This window comes from Ambystoma mexicanum, chromosome 11 (genome assembly GCF_040938575.1).
Source record: "Ambystoma mexicanum isolate Mex_15411 chromosome 11, UKY_AmexF1_1, whole genome shotgun sequence".
Classification (NCBI taxonomy): Eukaryota; Metazoa; Chordata; class Amphibia; order Caudata; family Ambystomatidae; genus Ambystoma; species Ambystoma mexicanum.
Genome location: NC_090934.1, coordinates 1373296119 through 1373314762, shown reverse-complemented (window position 1 = coordinate 1373314762; position 18644 = coordinate 1373296119). Strand labels below are relative to the sequence as shown.

General features: G+C 44.2%; 1 protein-coding gene across 2 annotated transcripts in view; it reads right to left on the bottom strand.

The window, feature by feature from the left end:
• Positions 1 to 18644, bottom strand: part of LOC138504450 (transient receptor potential cation channel subfamily M member 7-like) — a 1624316-nt gene that overhangs the window by 1451964 nt on the left and 153708 nt on the right. For both annotated transcript variants that reach the window (XM_069624957.1, XM_069624958.1), the window contains exon 2: positions 4338 to 4417. In XM_069624957.1, the coding sequence (XP_069481058.1) occupies positions 4338 to 4417 (80 nt within the window). The remainder of the gene's footprint in view (positions 1 to 4337; positions 4418 to 18644) is intronic.

Here is an 18644-nt window from a genome sequence, read left to right as displayed (position 1 = left end):
GCCACCGCTGGAGCTTCCTCTCTGTTTAAGGTACTGTGTCCTGCCTGGCCTCCCTTTCTTCGGTTTGCCCAAGGTGACCCTTAAATCCTTGGCTTGCCAACTGGGTTGGCCCCAGACCTTCTAACTTTACCTTCTTGAATCGCCCCAACCTCTTTTGAACATTCTGCAAAGACTTTTAGTGCATTTTAAACCATGTGATCCTGGGCACATTTCGTTTTGCTCCCTTTAAAGTGGGCCTGGCCTATGAACTTTGGCTCTACAGTCTATACTGCCTTTATTCCCTTGCTGAGAACTCCTAAAAGTTTTGGGGCCTGTTTTATTTCTATGCTCTGCCTTTTTCTCTCCCTTTAACTGAACTATTGGAGTGCCATGGTTATGCGCTCATATCTGTTTAACAAATCGTGGTGTTTTAATTCTGACTTGTCTAATAGTTATTAAGGGAGTTGTGGATACGTTACCTGACTGTGTTTTAACTTGCTTTTTATTTAGAGTGCTAATATATTGCCTAAAGTGTGTTTTAAATAAATAATTATATACTTTTTATACAAAGCTCTGGTCAGTGTTTGTTTGCTCTACTGTGTTTTTAGCCCTATTGTGTATACTCTATATACTGCCCTACTCTTCTTGAGAGAAGTCTGACTGCTCAGCCACAGCTACCAGGTAAATCTGGGTGGTGCAGACTGCTAGCAATTGGGTTTACTGCTTACTCCTGTAGTCTTAATCTTTTTGCAGTGTTCCCTAAGGGAACTGCACAGGATTCTGCCTAACACATAGCATCCTTGTAATGGAGATTGTGTTGGTTGTCTAAATTGAATATAACTAGATTTTATTTGTTGGTATATGGAAATCCAAAGTTTTGACCAAGATCTTGGAAGGTCACTATAGTTCCATCACTGATAACATCATTAAGTAATATGATATTTTTGTCAATACTGACCTTGAATGAGAACAGTTTTTTAAGCTTGGTTAATTTCCCATTTCATATCGGTGCGCTGAGGGTGATTCTACCAGCCCAGCACCTTGGTGACTTCTTGTTTATCACAGATAAATAACAGATAATTTGTTTCATGACCATTGGCAGTCCACCATAGAGCATCTGTAGTCTAACCCATCCAAGCACATTCAGATTTGATGTGTGGCGTGGACGGGTTACTGTGAAGCCATTCATTAGCTACCGCCAAGTGTGATGCCCAGTAAAATCTTTTAATATCAGGCTAGTCAATTCTACCGCCTTGACCGTCATCGCAAACTTTGCTCCATTTTATCGAATTTGAATTTGGGAATTCCAAAAGGAGTGTTCTGAATAACGTATAAGTATGTAGGGAGCGTCGTCATTTTGAATATTGCTGATCTATCGAATAAAGCTAGGGGCAAGGTTGCCCTGAAACGTGTGCCTTCTTGGAATTGTTTGGCAATCGGTGCAAAGTTGCGGAAAAAGGGGGTTGAATTTTTACTAACCATAATGCTGAGGTTATCTGAAAGTGTCCTATACAATATGGAATGTTCAATCTGATGGATTGCTCGCAAACCCCCCTGCAATGGGAATAAGATGGATTTATGCCAATTCGCCTGAAGGCCTATGACCCACACATTTTTGCATGGTCTCCGTAACCCGGGGACAGAGCAGAATGGTCTCATTACAAAAATTAAGAGATCTGCATATAGAGGGACTCTGTCGTCTTGCCCTGTTGGCCATAGAAATGCACCCCTGCACTCCCATTTAAGATCATCCCTCAGCCAAACAGTCAACGGTTCAATGGCCAGAGTAAATAGTAATGGCAGGGAATGCTTATCGCTTCCGCCCATCACCTCCTTAGCCCTGTGGCATCTCTGGAGGCGCTGGAGTCCGTTCCGCCATGGACTTGGCAGGCACGCCTTTCCTGCAGCACACATTAACGTTCTAGTGGTTTTCAACATGGCCGCCGCCTGCCACTATATGTTCACTCTAGCGGTAGTCAGCGGTGTGTTGCAACTTGTGTCATACTAGGGGTCATATGCTAGTGTAGGCTCTCTTACGTGCCTCGTGTTCTTTATTCTGTGATTTCCCTCCTGTTTTCTCCTTCCTGCTCGCTCCGCCTCGGAGTGTGTTGTTCGTTTCCTTGGAGTCCCTGCAGCTTCCCTCTTTCCTGGCTCTGGTCTCCCTGTTGGCTCCTGGCCTCGCCCCTGTCTTCCTGCTTCCCCTCTCTCTCTTTCCTCTCGGCTTTCCTCCTCCACACACGGTTCCGACACTGTTGGGACTTTCCAGTCAGAGTTTTCAGATACCCAGTCTCCCACTCGGTACAAACTGGTCTGGGTGCTCCCTTGCTTCATTGGGGGGGGGGGGGGGGGGGTTCAGACAGTCTACTCACCTTCAAGGGGATACTGGAAAATACAGCTGTACCTCGCCAGCACAGACGCCATTCCTGCTTCCTATTACATAACGCAACATTCATCCTGCAGGGATTTCGTTTGGTCACTACAGTTCTGCTGCCTTGCCCTTCACTCTTCTGCAGTCTTTGGAATCTTCATTTGAGTACCAACCTGTATAAGGGGGGGGGGGGGGGGTTCTGCCACAACTGCTTTTCCCCCCCATCTGTTTCAGGAAGGGGGCAACTAGTCTGCCAATTCGACAGGCAGACATAGTGGCTTCCCCCTGCGACAGGCCTTGCCTCTTTAAGGAATGAAGGAATACCAGGAAGAAAAAGGAAAAGAAAGGTCAGACTACGGAAACCCTCACAACCAGTCCGGAAGAATCATGTTAGGAGTTGGGGTGTTTCTGATTCGGATGATAATCTTGACACTGCGTTCCTCTCTTGAAAGAAAAGGAATGTGAGGACACCATTTATTACACGTATCAATGCCCTTGACTTTGAGTCACACTCTTAATTATGCGCAATAGGAGGCCCCAGTTACAAAGGCACAGGTGGTGTTTGCAGGGTTGTGGACCCCTCTGCACCCCACTCAAAATCTGGCTTAGAATGATCAAGTCTATGAAGTTGAACTAACAGTTGATGTTACACAGTCCTCCCCCAAAAGTGGATCTTCAAATTACAAACTTTTCAGAGAGCCACTTTTACCCCTGGCACAAGAGAGGTAAACCATGACCAACCTATGCCGGGAAGGCTGATCTAGATTCGGGCTCTATTAAGTGGAACCCTCTTTAGCTTTTCAAGGGTGCATATGGATCAATATGCCACATCACTGTGTACCTCTACAATAAAAGCGTTCATGCAAACCTAGCTAACCTCCCAGGTAATGAAACACAGGCTTCTTTAAGATTTGTATGTCCTGAACCGTAATGAGGGAAGATCATCCTGCTTGTCAGCTGGCCTGTCATGATGGGACGCTCTCCTAGCCAAACTAAGGTCATGCCATAGCCCCACAGTTTCCAGAAGACAAGAACAGCATTGCCATTTCAAGCAACCCTCAAGGACAAGTTGTGTACAAAGATCAAGGATACATTATGTATGTCTCAGTAACTTACCCTTCAAAACGTTCACTACAAGTGCACTACCAATCATGGCTAGTTCTCAAACCAATAACTACATTAAAGGTCTCTACACTGTTAGGAGTGTGGTGTACCATTTGAGCAAGAAAGCACTAGATTTCTCCATAGCTAGCAGCAGGGGTGGACTGGGGACAAAAAGAGGACCTGGAAATAAAGTTCAAAGTGGCCCCACATGACACATTTTCAGAGAGCCCAATGCTTTTCCTATGAGAAAATTTGGAAATACCACACAAAAGAGGCCCAGGGTGCAGAGGCCCACCGGGAAATCTCCAGAGTTCCCTATAGGCCAGTCCAGCCCTGGCTAGCGGGGTCCTCCAGTGGCATTCACCGCTCTCTGGGTCCAGAGGGGGTGCCAAGTGCCAGGCAGCCAGGCTCCAAATTAAGCTGGCTGAATCCTATCTATGAAGCCATGTGGGAAGCGGGATAGTAAGCTGCTGCAAGTCTCAGCTGCACTTCCCACCATACAGGAAGTGGAAAATGAGCAGTTTAAACTGTGGAGTCGGTCCTCTGCCATGAGTCACATGCCACCTATAAGCCGAATTGACTTCTATAAAAAAACAAACACTCCGAAATAACTTCTAAAAATAGAATGGCGGCCCAGAACTTCGACCTTGGGCCTATAAAAAGAAGGATTCCGTGCGAATGAGGTCACTTTATATTCTGTTCAGTGCTCAGAGACGGACAGATGAGTAAATGTGATCGGATTTCATAAACTGGCTGCCCAATGCTCCCCCCTCAACTCGCACTTAGTCAGCACTCAGATCACGTGTGCAGCAAGCACTGGAAAGCCTGGTGTGTGACTTTCCATCGTTTGGTTAACTTTTCATGTTCGTAACTGAAACGGGCTCACCTGTGCGGATCCTTCGAGCTGGGCACGATGCACACGCACTCCCTCTTCGTGAAAGTGCTTTCGATCCATGATTTCTGGGACTGTTAAAAATAGAAGAGTTTGTGTTAATACAAAGTACACACTTGATATGAAAATGCAAGTTACAATCTATAGTTTTTAGTAAATCAACTACCATACAAGTTAAGACGGAGATGATAATTATAATAACTGAAGATTGGCTACTACATGAATGACATCTAACGGGTGTGCACATTATTTACACAACCTTGGACCCTTCTGGATTCTTGATTTAGGAAAATAGGTGTCAACTATCCAATACCACCAGGTTTACCGTAATCCGGTCCTAGCTTTAGGCAACACCAATTTGCACGATGGAATTTTTGTTCAATTTTTCCATTATAAATATTGTTAAAAAATGTCCAGGACACAGGGGGCGCGTGTTTAAAAAGCCAGTAAAGGAGGTCCGGCAAGTGCTGAAAATGCCCTATTACAGGACTGATCCAAGACAAAAACACTGGTCCTGAGCAGCGTAAAATTTGCATTTTAGCAAGGGCGGCACCAGGGCCAGTTGAAATAGGCCTGAAGCTGCTGGCCATCCTGGCAGTGATGTGATATAAAGATAACTACTTCAATAATTCAGTACATTAAACTTGCACTCACTAGTGGGCAGGTTACAGGTAGCCGTTGCTGCCCCCCTGCCCCACTCCCCCCCACCCCCAGAATGTCCACCTCCTCGGGCCTTGCAGTATCCAGCAGCGTTCTTATCTACTCCGGTCTTACGACATCAGTTCACTTCATCAGCAAGGTGCCAAATAGCTTTTCATAAGCGGACAGTGAGCGTTTCACCTCTCCACGGTCTGTCAGTCATTCTTCTGCCATGACACAGGATAAATCTGTGCCCCAGCTAATTTGCAGCTACTGACCCCCTTCCTTCATTGCCTTTTCTGGGATTTATTTCCATTTATAAAGCGCGCAGCTGCCCTAGGGCATCGTGGCGCTGTTACAGTATATTCACTTGGGTGCAGGCAAAAACAGTGTACAGTTCTCAGTACAGGGTCATACAGATGAAGTTCCTTGGTTACAGTGGAACAAAGTTATTTGAATAGTATGGTTTTCAGAGCCTTTCTAAAGGCTAGGATGTTGCCACATTATGAACCTGTGAGGAGGCGGTGATGATATGCACATAACTCCATTATAATCTGTGCACCTCACAGCACTCTAGTGGGCTTTCCCAGCTCTAGGCAATAGGACCCCCCAAACATTTTGCTATGGACCCCAACGAGCCTCCATGCATCTTCAGCCGGCCATGCATGTAAGCAACAGTAAATTGGTGCCTGGATGAAAACCTCCAGGGTCTTGGGGACAAACTTTGTAACGCATGTGATCAAGAGAATGATGGGGATAAGCCAAACGCGACTTGTAACGGTAGAAGGTAGCACAGTCCTCATTGTCCTGTGATCTGTCTTCCAGACAGTGGATAGAGAAACACAGTGCAACAGGCCTGAAAGTCGCCTCCTCCTGTCGATCCGTGCTTCGGGTGATCCAGTGAGCTGCTGGATTGAAACAAATCCAAAAATTCTTTCAATGGAGCTTTTGAGTGTGCCCTGCGCTTGGACCCAAAATACAGTTTTCAGCGGTGGGCCGTGAACATTTGAGGGCAACACGATTTACTGCCCACTCTCCCTAATTTGGAGATAGGCACATACATCCATCCTAAGAGCACTATATGTAATAAACTCCACCACAAAAGCAGGAGTATCTCAAGCTCATTCAGAACCCCCTTCCAAATGGCTCAAATACTCAGGGGGGGGGGCACACTCCCCTCCACTAACCCCCAATATCATTTCCCTGGCCTCAACTCCACTAGCCCTCCTCCAAATTGTTTTAGTGCAAGCTCATCTCCTTGGCGTTATCTGCTCGACATTCTGTTTTGTCAGCGCCCATCACACTGAGGTAACCAGTTCCACGTCCGCAGTTGCTATTCCTTCTTTTCCCTGGCAGCTGCTGTACATACCACATCTGCTCATCTCTAGGGCCTTGAACTCATTCCTGCCAACAGGGATTAGGTTAGTGGGCTACGGTGGTACTGGACCTACTTAAAGCCCAGTCCTATAAGTGTTCCAACATTCAGTCTGCCTATATTGCATTGTCACATTCAAACTTTTTTCCATTTCCTGAAGGAACGGACATCTCCCACATCACTCTTACATGTGTTGCTAGCATGTATTTTTTTTTTTAAATGTTATTGTTCATTTATAACGCGCTTAATACCAGGGAGTGAGGGATCGGGATTCAAACCTGTGTTGCTCCGCGTTGTCTTGCTTCCAAGACAAACGCGTTGCCTGCTCTATCCGGTTTAATTTATCTTGAAGAAGTTGGGATTTCTTTTTCAGATTCCTTGTTGGTAAATTCTTTCCTTGGCCGCCAGCTCAACCCATCATTTTTCTGATATCCTGCTTGTGGCCACGCCCCCCTGGACATATCCCGCTGCCGCCAGTCCCGTAGCGGTGAAGCCCGCGGCGGGGCAAGGGCGCGGTGTTTGGCGCCGCTGGTGTTCGGCGTACGTGGAGGGAGGCACTCCTTGTGTTGGTCATCGGACGGGGGTGACAAGAAAAGTAAGTGCAGACAAGCGTTCTGCGCCGAGGCCTGGGCCTGCTGGTGTCTTCTTACCCAACGGCGTTGAGTCCGTGAAAACCTGCTGGGGGCCGGACCCGGGACTTCAGCACAGCCCTCTGCTGGTCAGTTCTGAGGGGCTCCATCATGTCCCTAATAAAGTCCCTGAGGTCCTTTAGAGGCCATGCTGCGCCAAGGAGACCGGCCAAGAAACTGGCTGGCTCCCTGCCATCTACCACGCCATCTACCCTGCCCACGTCCTGCTCTGAGTCCTTTGAGTCCTCTGAGTCCCTGTCCAAAGCCCCCGAGTATACACCAGCAAGAAAACTCCTGGTCATTAAGAGAAGTAGCCATCAGGGTGCAACCGAAAAATCTAGGCCCACAGCTAAGCCCCATTCCGCGGCCTCCTTATGCTCTGATACTGACCCTTTTTACCGAGAGCCTATAAATACCGTGGAGGACACGAAAGCACCCACCCCAGGAACTGATTGCGGGGGGGGGCCTTCCAGTAATCTGGCTAACTTTCCAACGCAGAGTTGCAAAGGAACCCTTCCAACTCAGAAGCTCGAAGACACTGTCTGTCAAGAATCTCTGCCTACCGTTTCTGGGAACTATGAAGCCATGTCTCTGGCCAATGCCTCTGGCACAGGGATAGGGGGGGTTGGTCATTTGTCAGTTCTTCCTTTCGCATCCCTGGCACCTGTTGTTTCTGCCACCCCCCAACCGAGCTCGCCCACTATAAACTTACACCCGCCACCTGTTCTCCTACCTACTTCGGGTCCTATTTTCGTCCACTCACCCCCAGCCACAGCTGCTACCACTTTGGGTCTGTTGGACACAGAAACTATTGGAACAACAGAAGATAATCTCCCGCCTATCTCCACCTGTAGCTCATGGAGCGAGACCTTACTAGCATCGATCTCAGGGTCCTGCTCCTTTTCTCATCTAACCCCTTTCAGGGCTCCCGAACCTGTCACCCACGGAAGCTACTCCTCCACTGCTCGACTACAGAAGGAGTTGCATACTATCAGCTGTTGCTTCTGTGCTCAAGTGCTTTCTGAAATTGCAACCATTAAGAAATTGCTTTTGGTACTGATTGATGCCCGGGGAATAAGAGGGGAGAGGAAGGGTGGTGGGGACCCGCCGGGGGAGTCTTCCAGTTTGCCCCCAGATGGCAAGGGACCCAAGCCCCCCCAGCTACCTTCAATTATCTCACCTCGCGAAAGGACCGCCAATGCATCAATGAGCCCTACTCGGGTTGTCCAGCTGATGCACCCTAATGCAGAGAGGGGCCACCCCACTGGGAGCATCGAACCAATTGTGATGGGGGAGAGTCCCCCAAATGTCCTGATAATCAACCCTCCTAGGGAGGGAGGGAACGGAGCACGTGGCTTCTGTTCAAGGGGGCGCAGCTCCAAGAGTCCTGTCCATGGGGGGAAAAGAACTGCTACGGTTTTCCTGCATGGGGTACCTAAGTTGCCTTTGGGCAGGCGTGAACCAAGGGATGCCCTCTCTAACAAATGTCTTCACTGGCTGCGTTCTGTTGGGAACTGTCCCTTTGTGACCAGGGAAGCATTGGTGGGGTGCGTTAGACTGGCAGGCGAAGGCACAAACCCCTCTGACTCTGTTAAAATTGTCTTTAGGAATGGTCAATTGGTCAGGGAAGTTTTGAGAAGATCTGGGGGCTATGTGCGGGCCCCATATAGTGGGATTACAATCAGCTCGTGCCCCTATTTGGGAGCCATTGCCCCACCTGGAACTGTCACACACGGTACTGTCCTGTCGGGAGCGAACTGTACTCCTCTGGGTAAAAGGCCTGTGGGGGGCCGCGTCTGAGCGACAAGGGCGGATAATTAGTCTTGTGACCATTTGGTCAAGTTAAGGGACCATGTGTAACGTAGGGGTCCTTGGGGTTGACTCCTTTTTCCACCATAAATATTTTTTGATCTATGGTGTCGGGTTATGGTGCAAAGATTGCATCTCCTTTTACGTGTTCTGATCTTGTTTATTTTGGGTCTGATGGACTGATTCAAACTGTAACCTGGATTTGTGCTATAATGTGTATTTTGTCGTTTAATGGTTGTTTTTACACATCCGAATAAACTTGTTTGACGTGACGTGATATCAGCTTATTCACAAAGAATGTATTGCTTTCTTTGCGTTTGACCATGTGTGTACTTTCCCGAATTGTTATTCTAACATTTCTTTAAATACCCATTTCTGTGCTAAGAAATAACATGCATAAACAGTAAGCCCACAGCCTCACACTAGGCAAGCAACACTAAAGTTTGAGAAACATTGAGCATTTTGCAGGGCTTGCATAGGCTGCCAAGAAAGCTAGAGAAATTCGTTTTTATTATTCAAGCAAAGTGAGTTCTCTCTTTAAATATGGCATCAGATTTGGATTGTGGCCCCATGACAAATTTGCCGTAAAATTGGACTACAAAGAACTGTAGCAAGTTCACAATTTTAGACAAAACACATTACCGCTTTGATACATGCGATTGTAGACTATGGAATCTTTTATGGATTTATGTATATATGAATTGTTTATACACAAGAAAAGAAATGTAATATGAAATCAAACATACTTTTTGGGTATGAGTATGAGACCATGTAGTAAGTATGCTGAGTGTCTGTGTAATGAAAAATATCTAAGGAATGTCCATTTACTTTTCAGTGGTACATTTTACAGAGGGAATATCAAAAATGAAATGCTCCCCACTGCAACCACCCCACCCCACAATCTGGGACAAGAAACAGGCAGTTTTAATCATAATATACGGTTTAAGTTTGCCTCACTTACAATGCTGGCAAAGTCATCCAAAATACTACGAATTAAACCAGACGGCATATCTGCAGAAGGGACGACGCAAACTGCCTGCTTATGCCTCACTAATGTTTTCATTCAAAATACAATATCCAACTTATTTTGCATAATCACACAAACATCAATGCAGTGCATCTGTATATTTATAGTTAAGGGTTCCATAGTAAATCAAAACAATGAATTGCTAATAACCTTTGAACAGTGCGACAGATTTAGCAGAAATCTTGAAGACACATTTTTTTTTACACTCGCCCCACCCCTCCTCCCGGGACTGGAAATGTTCGTTAAAAAATGTAATTAGGAAGACAATGAAGCACTTTCGAGCTACTCTCCATTCATTTTCCCATAGATAAAGGTAAATTTGTGCTCCTGTGGGGTTATTATGTACAGTAGTTTTTAAAAAATATTTGACGGAGAAGGGGGTGCTAAAAATAATTGTGATATCCTCATGATGCACTGTGGGAGAGAGGCTGATGAGCATTTCAGAAATGAAAAAGCAGCAATTTTTTCCCAAAATTCTATTGCTAATAACATTTAACTTGCTGGACGGAAAATAAAGTTTGTCAAGGGCCCCCTCAAACTGCAAATTTTGGCAACAAAACGTAATCCAATGGAAAGGTTATTAAGAAAACAAAACAGCACAGTTTCACAGTTTTCAGCCCATTCATTTTCCCATAAAGAAAAAAATGCAGTTTTTGAACAGCTGTAGCGTGACAACCACGAGGCACATTTGGACCAAATGAGGAACAATTTGTGCACAAAGTGTTGACTCAATTTCCTTGACTGGTTTGTGGTAAATCCATCCAGTAGTTTGTAAACTATTCGACAGAGAATGGGATGCCCCTGGATTTTAAAACATTTAGATCAGTCTGGGTGCTTTGCAGCAGAGGTTGAGGGAGGCTAATAATATTTGACTTGCTGGACGGATTTGCATGACACTTTCTAACCAAAAAGGGGTTTCCAAGGACCCCTGCAAACTGGAAATTTTGGGAACAATTTGTTAATAAATTTACTCTAAAAATGATGTTTTCAGCCTACTCGCAATAATTTTTCCATAGAGAACAAGTGCAGTTTTTGAACAGCTGTAGCGTGAAAACCGCTGGGCAGATTTGGACCAAGTAAGGAAGCATTGACTTAATTTCCTTGACTGGTTTGAGGTAAATCCATCAGTATGTTTTAAATATTCGACAGAGACATGGGGGTTGCCCCCCTGTTTCATAATATATAATCAGTCTTGGTGCTTTCCTGAAGAAAGACTTTTCAGAAAGCGTTCGGCCGTGGCCACTGGCCATGGCTGAAGGCATTTCGAGCAATTCCATCTTAACTATCCGGCCCTCTCTTTGCGCAGAATATTACTACAATGACATCACAGGTGACATCACTAATTACACAATACATGACATCACCAATGAGATCAATAATTACATCAAATGTGACATTACTAATTTAAAAAGTTAGAATATTTTTGTTGACCTCTTGATACATATTTTAAAACACGTAAAATAACAACATGACATGGAACAATACACTGTTAGAGAATTATATGACGTAAGACTGTTATGATGCATAGTGATCAAGGGGAGAGATATATTTATGTGATAATTGTCTCCGTAAATGTTAAACATTGTGGCTTTGCTTGAACAGCTTTGTTAACTTTACTTAGTTTCAAAGGAGCCTTGGAACACCCAATGTGTCTGTATATAACATTAGGGTTATATGAATATTTATTCAAAACAAAGGGGGGGTCTGGGAATCTCTCTACCAGCACGAACACAGCCCAATGACTTGTTCTTGGGTGAATAACCCCTGGGAGAGACTCTACCAAGTCTTTAGCTCACTGTCCCTTTCACAGAGAAGAAATTTCCCTGCATATCAGCCTTTGTCCTGCCCAGGGGCAGTCCAGCGCCGAAATGCTAGGCAATTCTCCTCTGAACAAGAGTACCATCAGTAACCCCATACACGTGTTTCAGCCTTGTTGGGCATCATCAGTGAGGTGAAACTGTTGCCTCTCTAAGAACAGTGAGCAAGGGGTCCACATTTAGGTTCAAATGTGTATATGTTTTCTTTTCTTTTATTTTCTGATGTATATGAGTAGGTGGTCGTTTCATGATAGTACATTTTGTGCATTTTAAACTTTATTTTTTTTACTAATTTTTAGTTTGCTTTGGGTGTTTTCCTTCCTTGTTTTGCTTATTTGCTACCTTTGGAACTTTTGTTATAAATTGTCAAATTTTAATTTGTAAAATTCGTAAAATTTAAATGGAATGTTCAAACTTTGATAAAAGTTGAGTTTTCTCAGCTAAATTCAATTAAAAAAATATGATTAGATTATATGTGGAACATATAACGTTTATAATAAAAAAAATGCAACATTACACAAATGGTTTCATGTATTAGTAATAACAATTACAATACTTCATTGCAGTACCTGATACTAGTAAATCTATTTCATTAATTTCAAACATAATATGGATATGTAGTATTAAAACAATAACATTTTTAAAAGGATGCAAGTAAAAACATGTTTAATAATGTCATGAAAATATTCAACGTTCACATTTAAATTTACATTTCTCTTTGCTGTATTAACATTACACACACATTCTTTTCTAAATGACAAGTTTCATCAACAAAATATCTACATACAAAAGAAAGTATGTGCCCATGTGCATTATGATATTTGATCTAAGAATTTAAAGTTTGGTTAAAATGCACACAAAAAATTAGTTGGAACAGAAATGAAAATAAGAAAGTCCATATTTAATTATAGACCTAGCAATGGTATTATTCATTTACGGAAGGTTTAATTATAAGTCTTTATTTTTCCAGTTTTGCATGGATGGCATGGAGCATGTAGAATTAATTGGTATGGGGTGCATGCTTGACCAGTTCCTTAAAGTATGTGTTATTTGGTCCAAACATGGCAGCGATTTTCACGCTACAGCTGTTCAAAAACTGCACCTTTTCTCTATGGGAAAATTAATGTGACTAGGTTGAAAACAGAATTTTTATATATTTTCTTCATTACTTTTTCATTTTCTAATGAGAACTCTATTTTCCAGTGGCTATATCTAACAGCTACTACCTCCTACACTAATTAGTATCACCTTGAATACTTTTATTGGGTTCAGTAATTATAGTTTTTGACTGCATATATTACACTAATTGTATACTGAATGTTGTATAAGTATATATATATATATATATATATATATATATATATATATATATATAGAATGTTAGCTGAGGGGACGTTAAGGTGAAGATGTAATGCAACAAACCCCTTGAAATTGACCAGACAATTCAGACAAAGCCACCTTAACTTGCTACCCCGTTGCATGGCATATTACCACAATGACATCAAAATCCACATCACTGATGACATCATATTACACCATATTCCAACATCCAACGTATTTTGCATAATCACACAAATATCTGCGGTAGCAACCCTGTAGTTCTGGTTAAGTTGCTCAACTCACAGAAGGAGCACTTTTTTGGCAGCTTATAACTTTGCCCCCTCCCCACCCTGGACAAATCCTCATCAAACTTTTCAAAAAATGTATATGCCCTTCGGAACGATTCTGTGAAGTTTGGTGCGGTTTTGTAAAGGGGCGGGGCAAAGTTATAGGGGGAGTCCCAACATTTTTTAAATTCTCAGACACAATGGAGAATAGAAATGTGCTTGCGCCTATTGCCCAAACCGCTGGACGGATTGCACCAAACTTCCACGAGGAATGGGGGATTGATCACGGAAGGATTGCTGTTTCAAATTTGGTCTAAATTAGTCTTGTAGTTTTTTTAAAATTGCCAAAATGTAGAAAGAAAAAATGTGTGCTATCTGGGTCCGGTCCGTGGACTCTTTCCTGATTCGGAGTCTGCAGACACCCCGTGGACCAATCTAAGAGCAGCGTGACGTTTGCGGACATCATACGCACCCGCTGATTGGCCAATAAAAAATGTGATGTGCCGCAAAAAACGTTTGAAATGGATGCCATGTTGGATTCGTGAACAGTGCTTGCAGTCCGCGGACATCGCAGTAAAAACATATTAAAAACACGATTGCACTTGTCAAACAAATGAAACCATCTCTGGGACAAAGGTTAGAGGACATCCATGCATATTTCTGCATAACAGGGTCAGTGAAAAGCAGTTTTTGGAAGGCTTATAACTTTGGTGCCACTCAACGAAACTGCATGAAATCTTGCAATATCATTGAAGGCCTGACCCTGAAGGGTTCTGCAGAGATTAGTGCCATTTCCACAAGAGGGGGCAAAATTAGAGGGGGGGTACCAAGATATTTGAAAGGCTTAATTATTTGGTGCCATTTGACTGAATCTGAACAAAGGTTTGCAAAAGGTCTGGTGGAACTTTGTCAAGAGGGGCAACATTAGAGGGGGGTTCTCAACATTTTTAGATGGCTTATATATTTGGTGTCATTTGAAAAATCAGCACAAATGTTTTCAGAAAGATTATAGACCTGACCTTGAATGTTTGTGCAAAGTCTGAATGGATTTTGTGAAGTAGGGGCTACATTATATGACTATTTTCTGCATGTACATTTTGACACTTTAAAACAAATAAAACATGGACGGATTTGCAGCAAACTTGTGCAAGGAGCATTGGAAAGCATGGTTTTGCAAATGTGTGCGTTTTATTTTTTGAAAAGCATCGCAATCTAGGTACAAACAAATAGTGATTTACCTTTAGTGACTGAGATGTAGCCTGTGGCCATGGGCAGTGGCCAGATTGTCCGTGACCGGCTATGTGGTTAAGTTTTTCAAAATCAGGATAGGTTTAAATGGAAGAAAAGAAATCTACTTGCGGCTACAGCCTTAAGTGCTGGACTGGATTACAACAAAGCTGCGCGAGGAGCATCAGCAAGGACCTGAAAGCATGCTTTTACAAATAAGTCGTGTCGTTTACCAAAGTGTCAAAAATAAAGTACCAAATAATTGTGATATAACTTTGCTACCTGGGCAATGGACCTGGCCCTCGGCATAGACAAAGGTCTACTCAGATTTGCCTATTGGGGAATGCAGCATGGCCGATGCCCATACCCCATGTATTATCAGCAGTGCATGCTGGGGATGCAAGCCATGAGCACTGACCATTGGTCACCTTATGAGGGTATTGTGGAAACTGAACTAGGATGCAGGGTAGGTGCAATGGATAACAGGGGTGGCTTGGTGGGGCTGGGGTCATAGTCGAGCCTCTTGTCCTAGGCAATTCAACCATGACTTGCATCCCCAGCATGCACTGCTGATAACGACACACAACAGTATGCGTTGCAAAAAATATGTTTGTTAAAGGAGGTTAATAAAGGGGGTTCTGGGAGTTTCTCTTTACCAGCCTATATCCCGTGTTTGAGTCTCAATCAGAGTCTTTTTAGCTCACCATCTTTTCACAGAAGAGACATTTCCACTAAATATCAGTGTTTGTCCTGCCCAAGAGCAGTCCAGCACTGAAATGCCAGGCAATTCTCTCCTGAACAAGAGTACCAACAGCAACCCCAGACATAGTTACTAGGGTAATCCAGACGTCGAACCCTTGCTCACTGTTCTTAGAGCGGCAAAGCTCCACCTTACTGACGAGGCACAACTAGGCCAAAACACGTGTCTGGGGTTGCTGTTGGTACTCTGGTTCAGAAGAGAATTGCCTGGCATTTTGGTGCTGTACTGCCCTTGGGCACGACAAAGACTGATATGTAGTGGACATTTCTCTTATGTGAAAGGATCGGGAGCTAAAGAATCTGGAAAGAGCCGAGATATAGGCCGGTAGATAGAGACACTTCCAGAACCCTGCTTACTTGTGTTAAAGGAGGTTTACAGTTCTTTCATATATATTAAAAGAGGAATTAATAATAACATACAGTGATGTAACATCGTGAAACATTTTCACTTAAAAACCTATGAAATTCAGTGAAAAAACAATGTTAAAAGGGATGTTATTGTTACAAGTAAAACCAAAAACCACATAAATTCACCAGTTATGGTAAGCTCAGCAACCATAGCTCGCACCACAGTAACAGTGACATTTATATTTTGCTCGGATTCTAGGTGTTTATTGTACGATTGGCTGTTACAATAATAAAGTTGCCAAAACACCACACCATAAACAAACTGAGTCCGAGACAATAAGTGTCCGGGCTCAGAAATAAGAACCAGGGCTGAGCCCTGGCAAACACCCCAACAAATTAAGCACTGTGTGTACCTCCCCTAACTTCTTTCGGGGCACTGGAAGGTTACCAGGACTTCCTGGGACCAGGGTACACTTCTGTGGACTTCTCTCCTCTGCACTCGTGACATAGCAGCATCTTCCTGACTTCGGGATGCGGTGGGCGGAGAAATTCTCCCACAACGTCTTGCCGCTTCTCTCCAGTCGTCGGTCTGCGTTTGAATCGCCCACACTGAACAATTCAGACGCTGGCTTCTTTCACCAACAGGACTGGAAACGGCTGTGCCTGCTACCACTGTGCTTCTTAAGGCTGCGTTCGGTCCTCGGACAGGCTTAACACATCGGATTCCTTTGTTCCTTTTTATACATTATATCCAGTTCCTCCCATGCGTATTGCAGAAGTCCTTTGTTTTTGTTACTGACTTAATCCTCATGCCTCCTTGGGGCCACCTCATCCCAGTGTTATCACAGTCAATGATCTTTAAGTCTCCTGTGCTCTTCCTCGTCATAGTTCTTTTGGCTTGAGGTCCTATTTTATAACAATACATATGTTTTCTTTCATTGTAGTGACTCTGGACATTAGGGAGAGCTAGGGAATGACAGGGAGTAACAACATTCAATGGGCTGTACCCAAGGCAATCGTCCTTATCCCCAGAGGGAGAGTCCGTCCCAATTAGGTCCTTCCGCATCAAGCCACCCCTACATGGACTATTGGGTAGCGGCTGCACCTTCTTAGCCTCATGGAAAAGGGCCCCACCCAGGGGAGCAGTGGAGACACCCTGTGAATCGTCACAGTGTCCACACTTCTTTCTCATCCGAGCCATGTGCCAGATGCCTTTGCTGCCACCACCTCTGGGCCTTGCTCCAGGACTGGGCCAGTAGTCCGACTATGGTCTTTGGTAGGGTTGCACTGGACCAAGGCATTATTGTGCTTAACCGCTTCTCGGGTTGCCCAAGACTACCTTTGCTGAGCCTCTTCACGAGTGTCCGGACTCTTTAGAAACCCACCTTCAGGCCACTGTGCTTTCCTTCCTACTTTTCTCTTGTCTTTCGACCTTTCGCCCTCTGTACTGGTTTGTCTCCGTCCTTCCTTTTACGATTGTCTCTATTCCTTTCCTCCTCAACATTGTACAACAATCTAATCTGACTCTCTGGACTGGCCTCCTGGCTCCATCTCCACATTTTCTAAATCTTCTTTTTCCCTTCCTCATCTAGTACTCCTCCTCCTTAATGCACTCCTGAATCTCAACCGTCTTCTCTACTCTGCCTTTCTCTCCTTTCGTTGTCTTATTTGGTCACCTCTATCACAGCTGTTCTCTTAATCCCCTTCTCTGTTCCTCTATCGCCTGCTCTTCTCTGCCTCTCTCTCTCTCTCTCTCTCCCTCTCTCTCTCCCTCTCTCTCTCCCTCTCTCTCTCCCTCTCTCTCTTCCTCTCTCTCTTCCTCTCTCTCTTCCTCTCTCTCTTCCTCTCTCTCTTCCTCTCAACCCTTCCTCTCAACCCTTCCTCTAACCCCCTTACCGATATTTTCTCACCCTATTCTTTTGCTCCTCCCCTTCCTCTTTCAGCTCCTCCTTTGCTCCTCCGCTTCTCCCCCTCTGGCTGCTCTTCATTGCACTATCTTGCTTCATCCAGCTCCAACACCCATACCTCTCATGACTGCTTGCCCCCTCTTACAAGAGTGGTTTGGTGCACTACTTGACAATTGCAATAACATCTCCAGCTGGCTATTCAATATGAACAAACGTATAGATCGACAGTTCGGAAAAGGAACTTAAGTGTCTGGTGTGTGTTAGCCAGAACCATGGCCTGAAGCTTTAACAAGGGCAGTTGCATCTTGGATTCATTCTGCTGCAGTAAGGGGCTTGTTATGGTGAAAAAGCAGAGGGCAGATTGATGGTTTGAAGTTATGAGCACTGTTTTGCGGATTTCCACTCTTCAGGCTGGCTCTTGTGCGCAAGAGCGAGGTTAGTGAAAGAGGTATCCACTCAAACCAAGTTGTGATTATCCCATTATTCAGTTTGTGGGTGTACATGGGATGGTGTATAGAGTGACACATGATTTACATCAAGCACAGTTATGTCTATAAAGCTCAGTCCTGGCAAAATGATAAGACTCTGTACCTTTGCTACTAGGTTCCATCACCCATACATAACAGCGACTTCCTGTCTCCAGGTAGTGATCTTAAGCCAAGCTGGTAAATAGAAAGCCGGTTACTGCGATCTTCTGAAACAATTAATGATTTCGATGTACTGGGGGTCTGGGGATCCACCATTTACCTCCTACTGGGCCTATTTCACAGAGTGGTGGTGGTCCTCATCCCCCAAGATCTCCCTTTTAGCACAGGGATCTGCATCCTTTGGCTCTCCAGATATTTTAAACTACAGCTCCCATCAGCCCTAGTAGGCACAGTCAATGATGGACAATTGGAGTTGTAGTCCAAAATATCTAGGGAGCTCCAGGTTGGACACTCATGCTCTAGCGTAATAACATGGGACTTTGTCACAGGTGACGTAGCTCCAGAAATGGGACTGCTTTAATATATGATCTTTTGGAAGTCCACACCCCGATTACATTACACATTTAAGTTAAATTTTTTAAATTTTGTTAAGGAAGACGATTGGAAACTGGCAGATATGGTTAATCCACCAGGAAACCCACAACGAAAATGTGAAACCTACAGGAACAA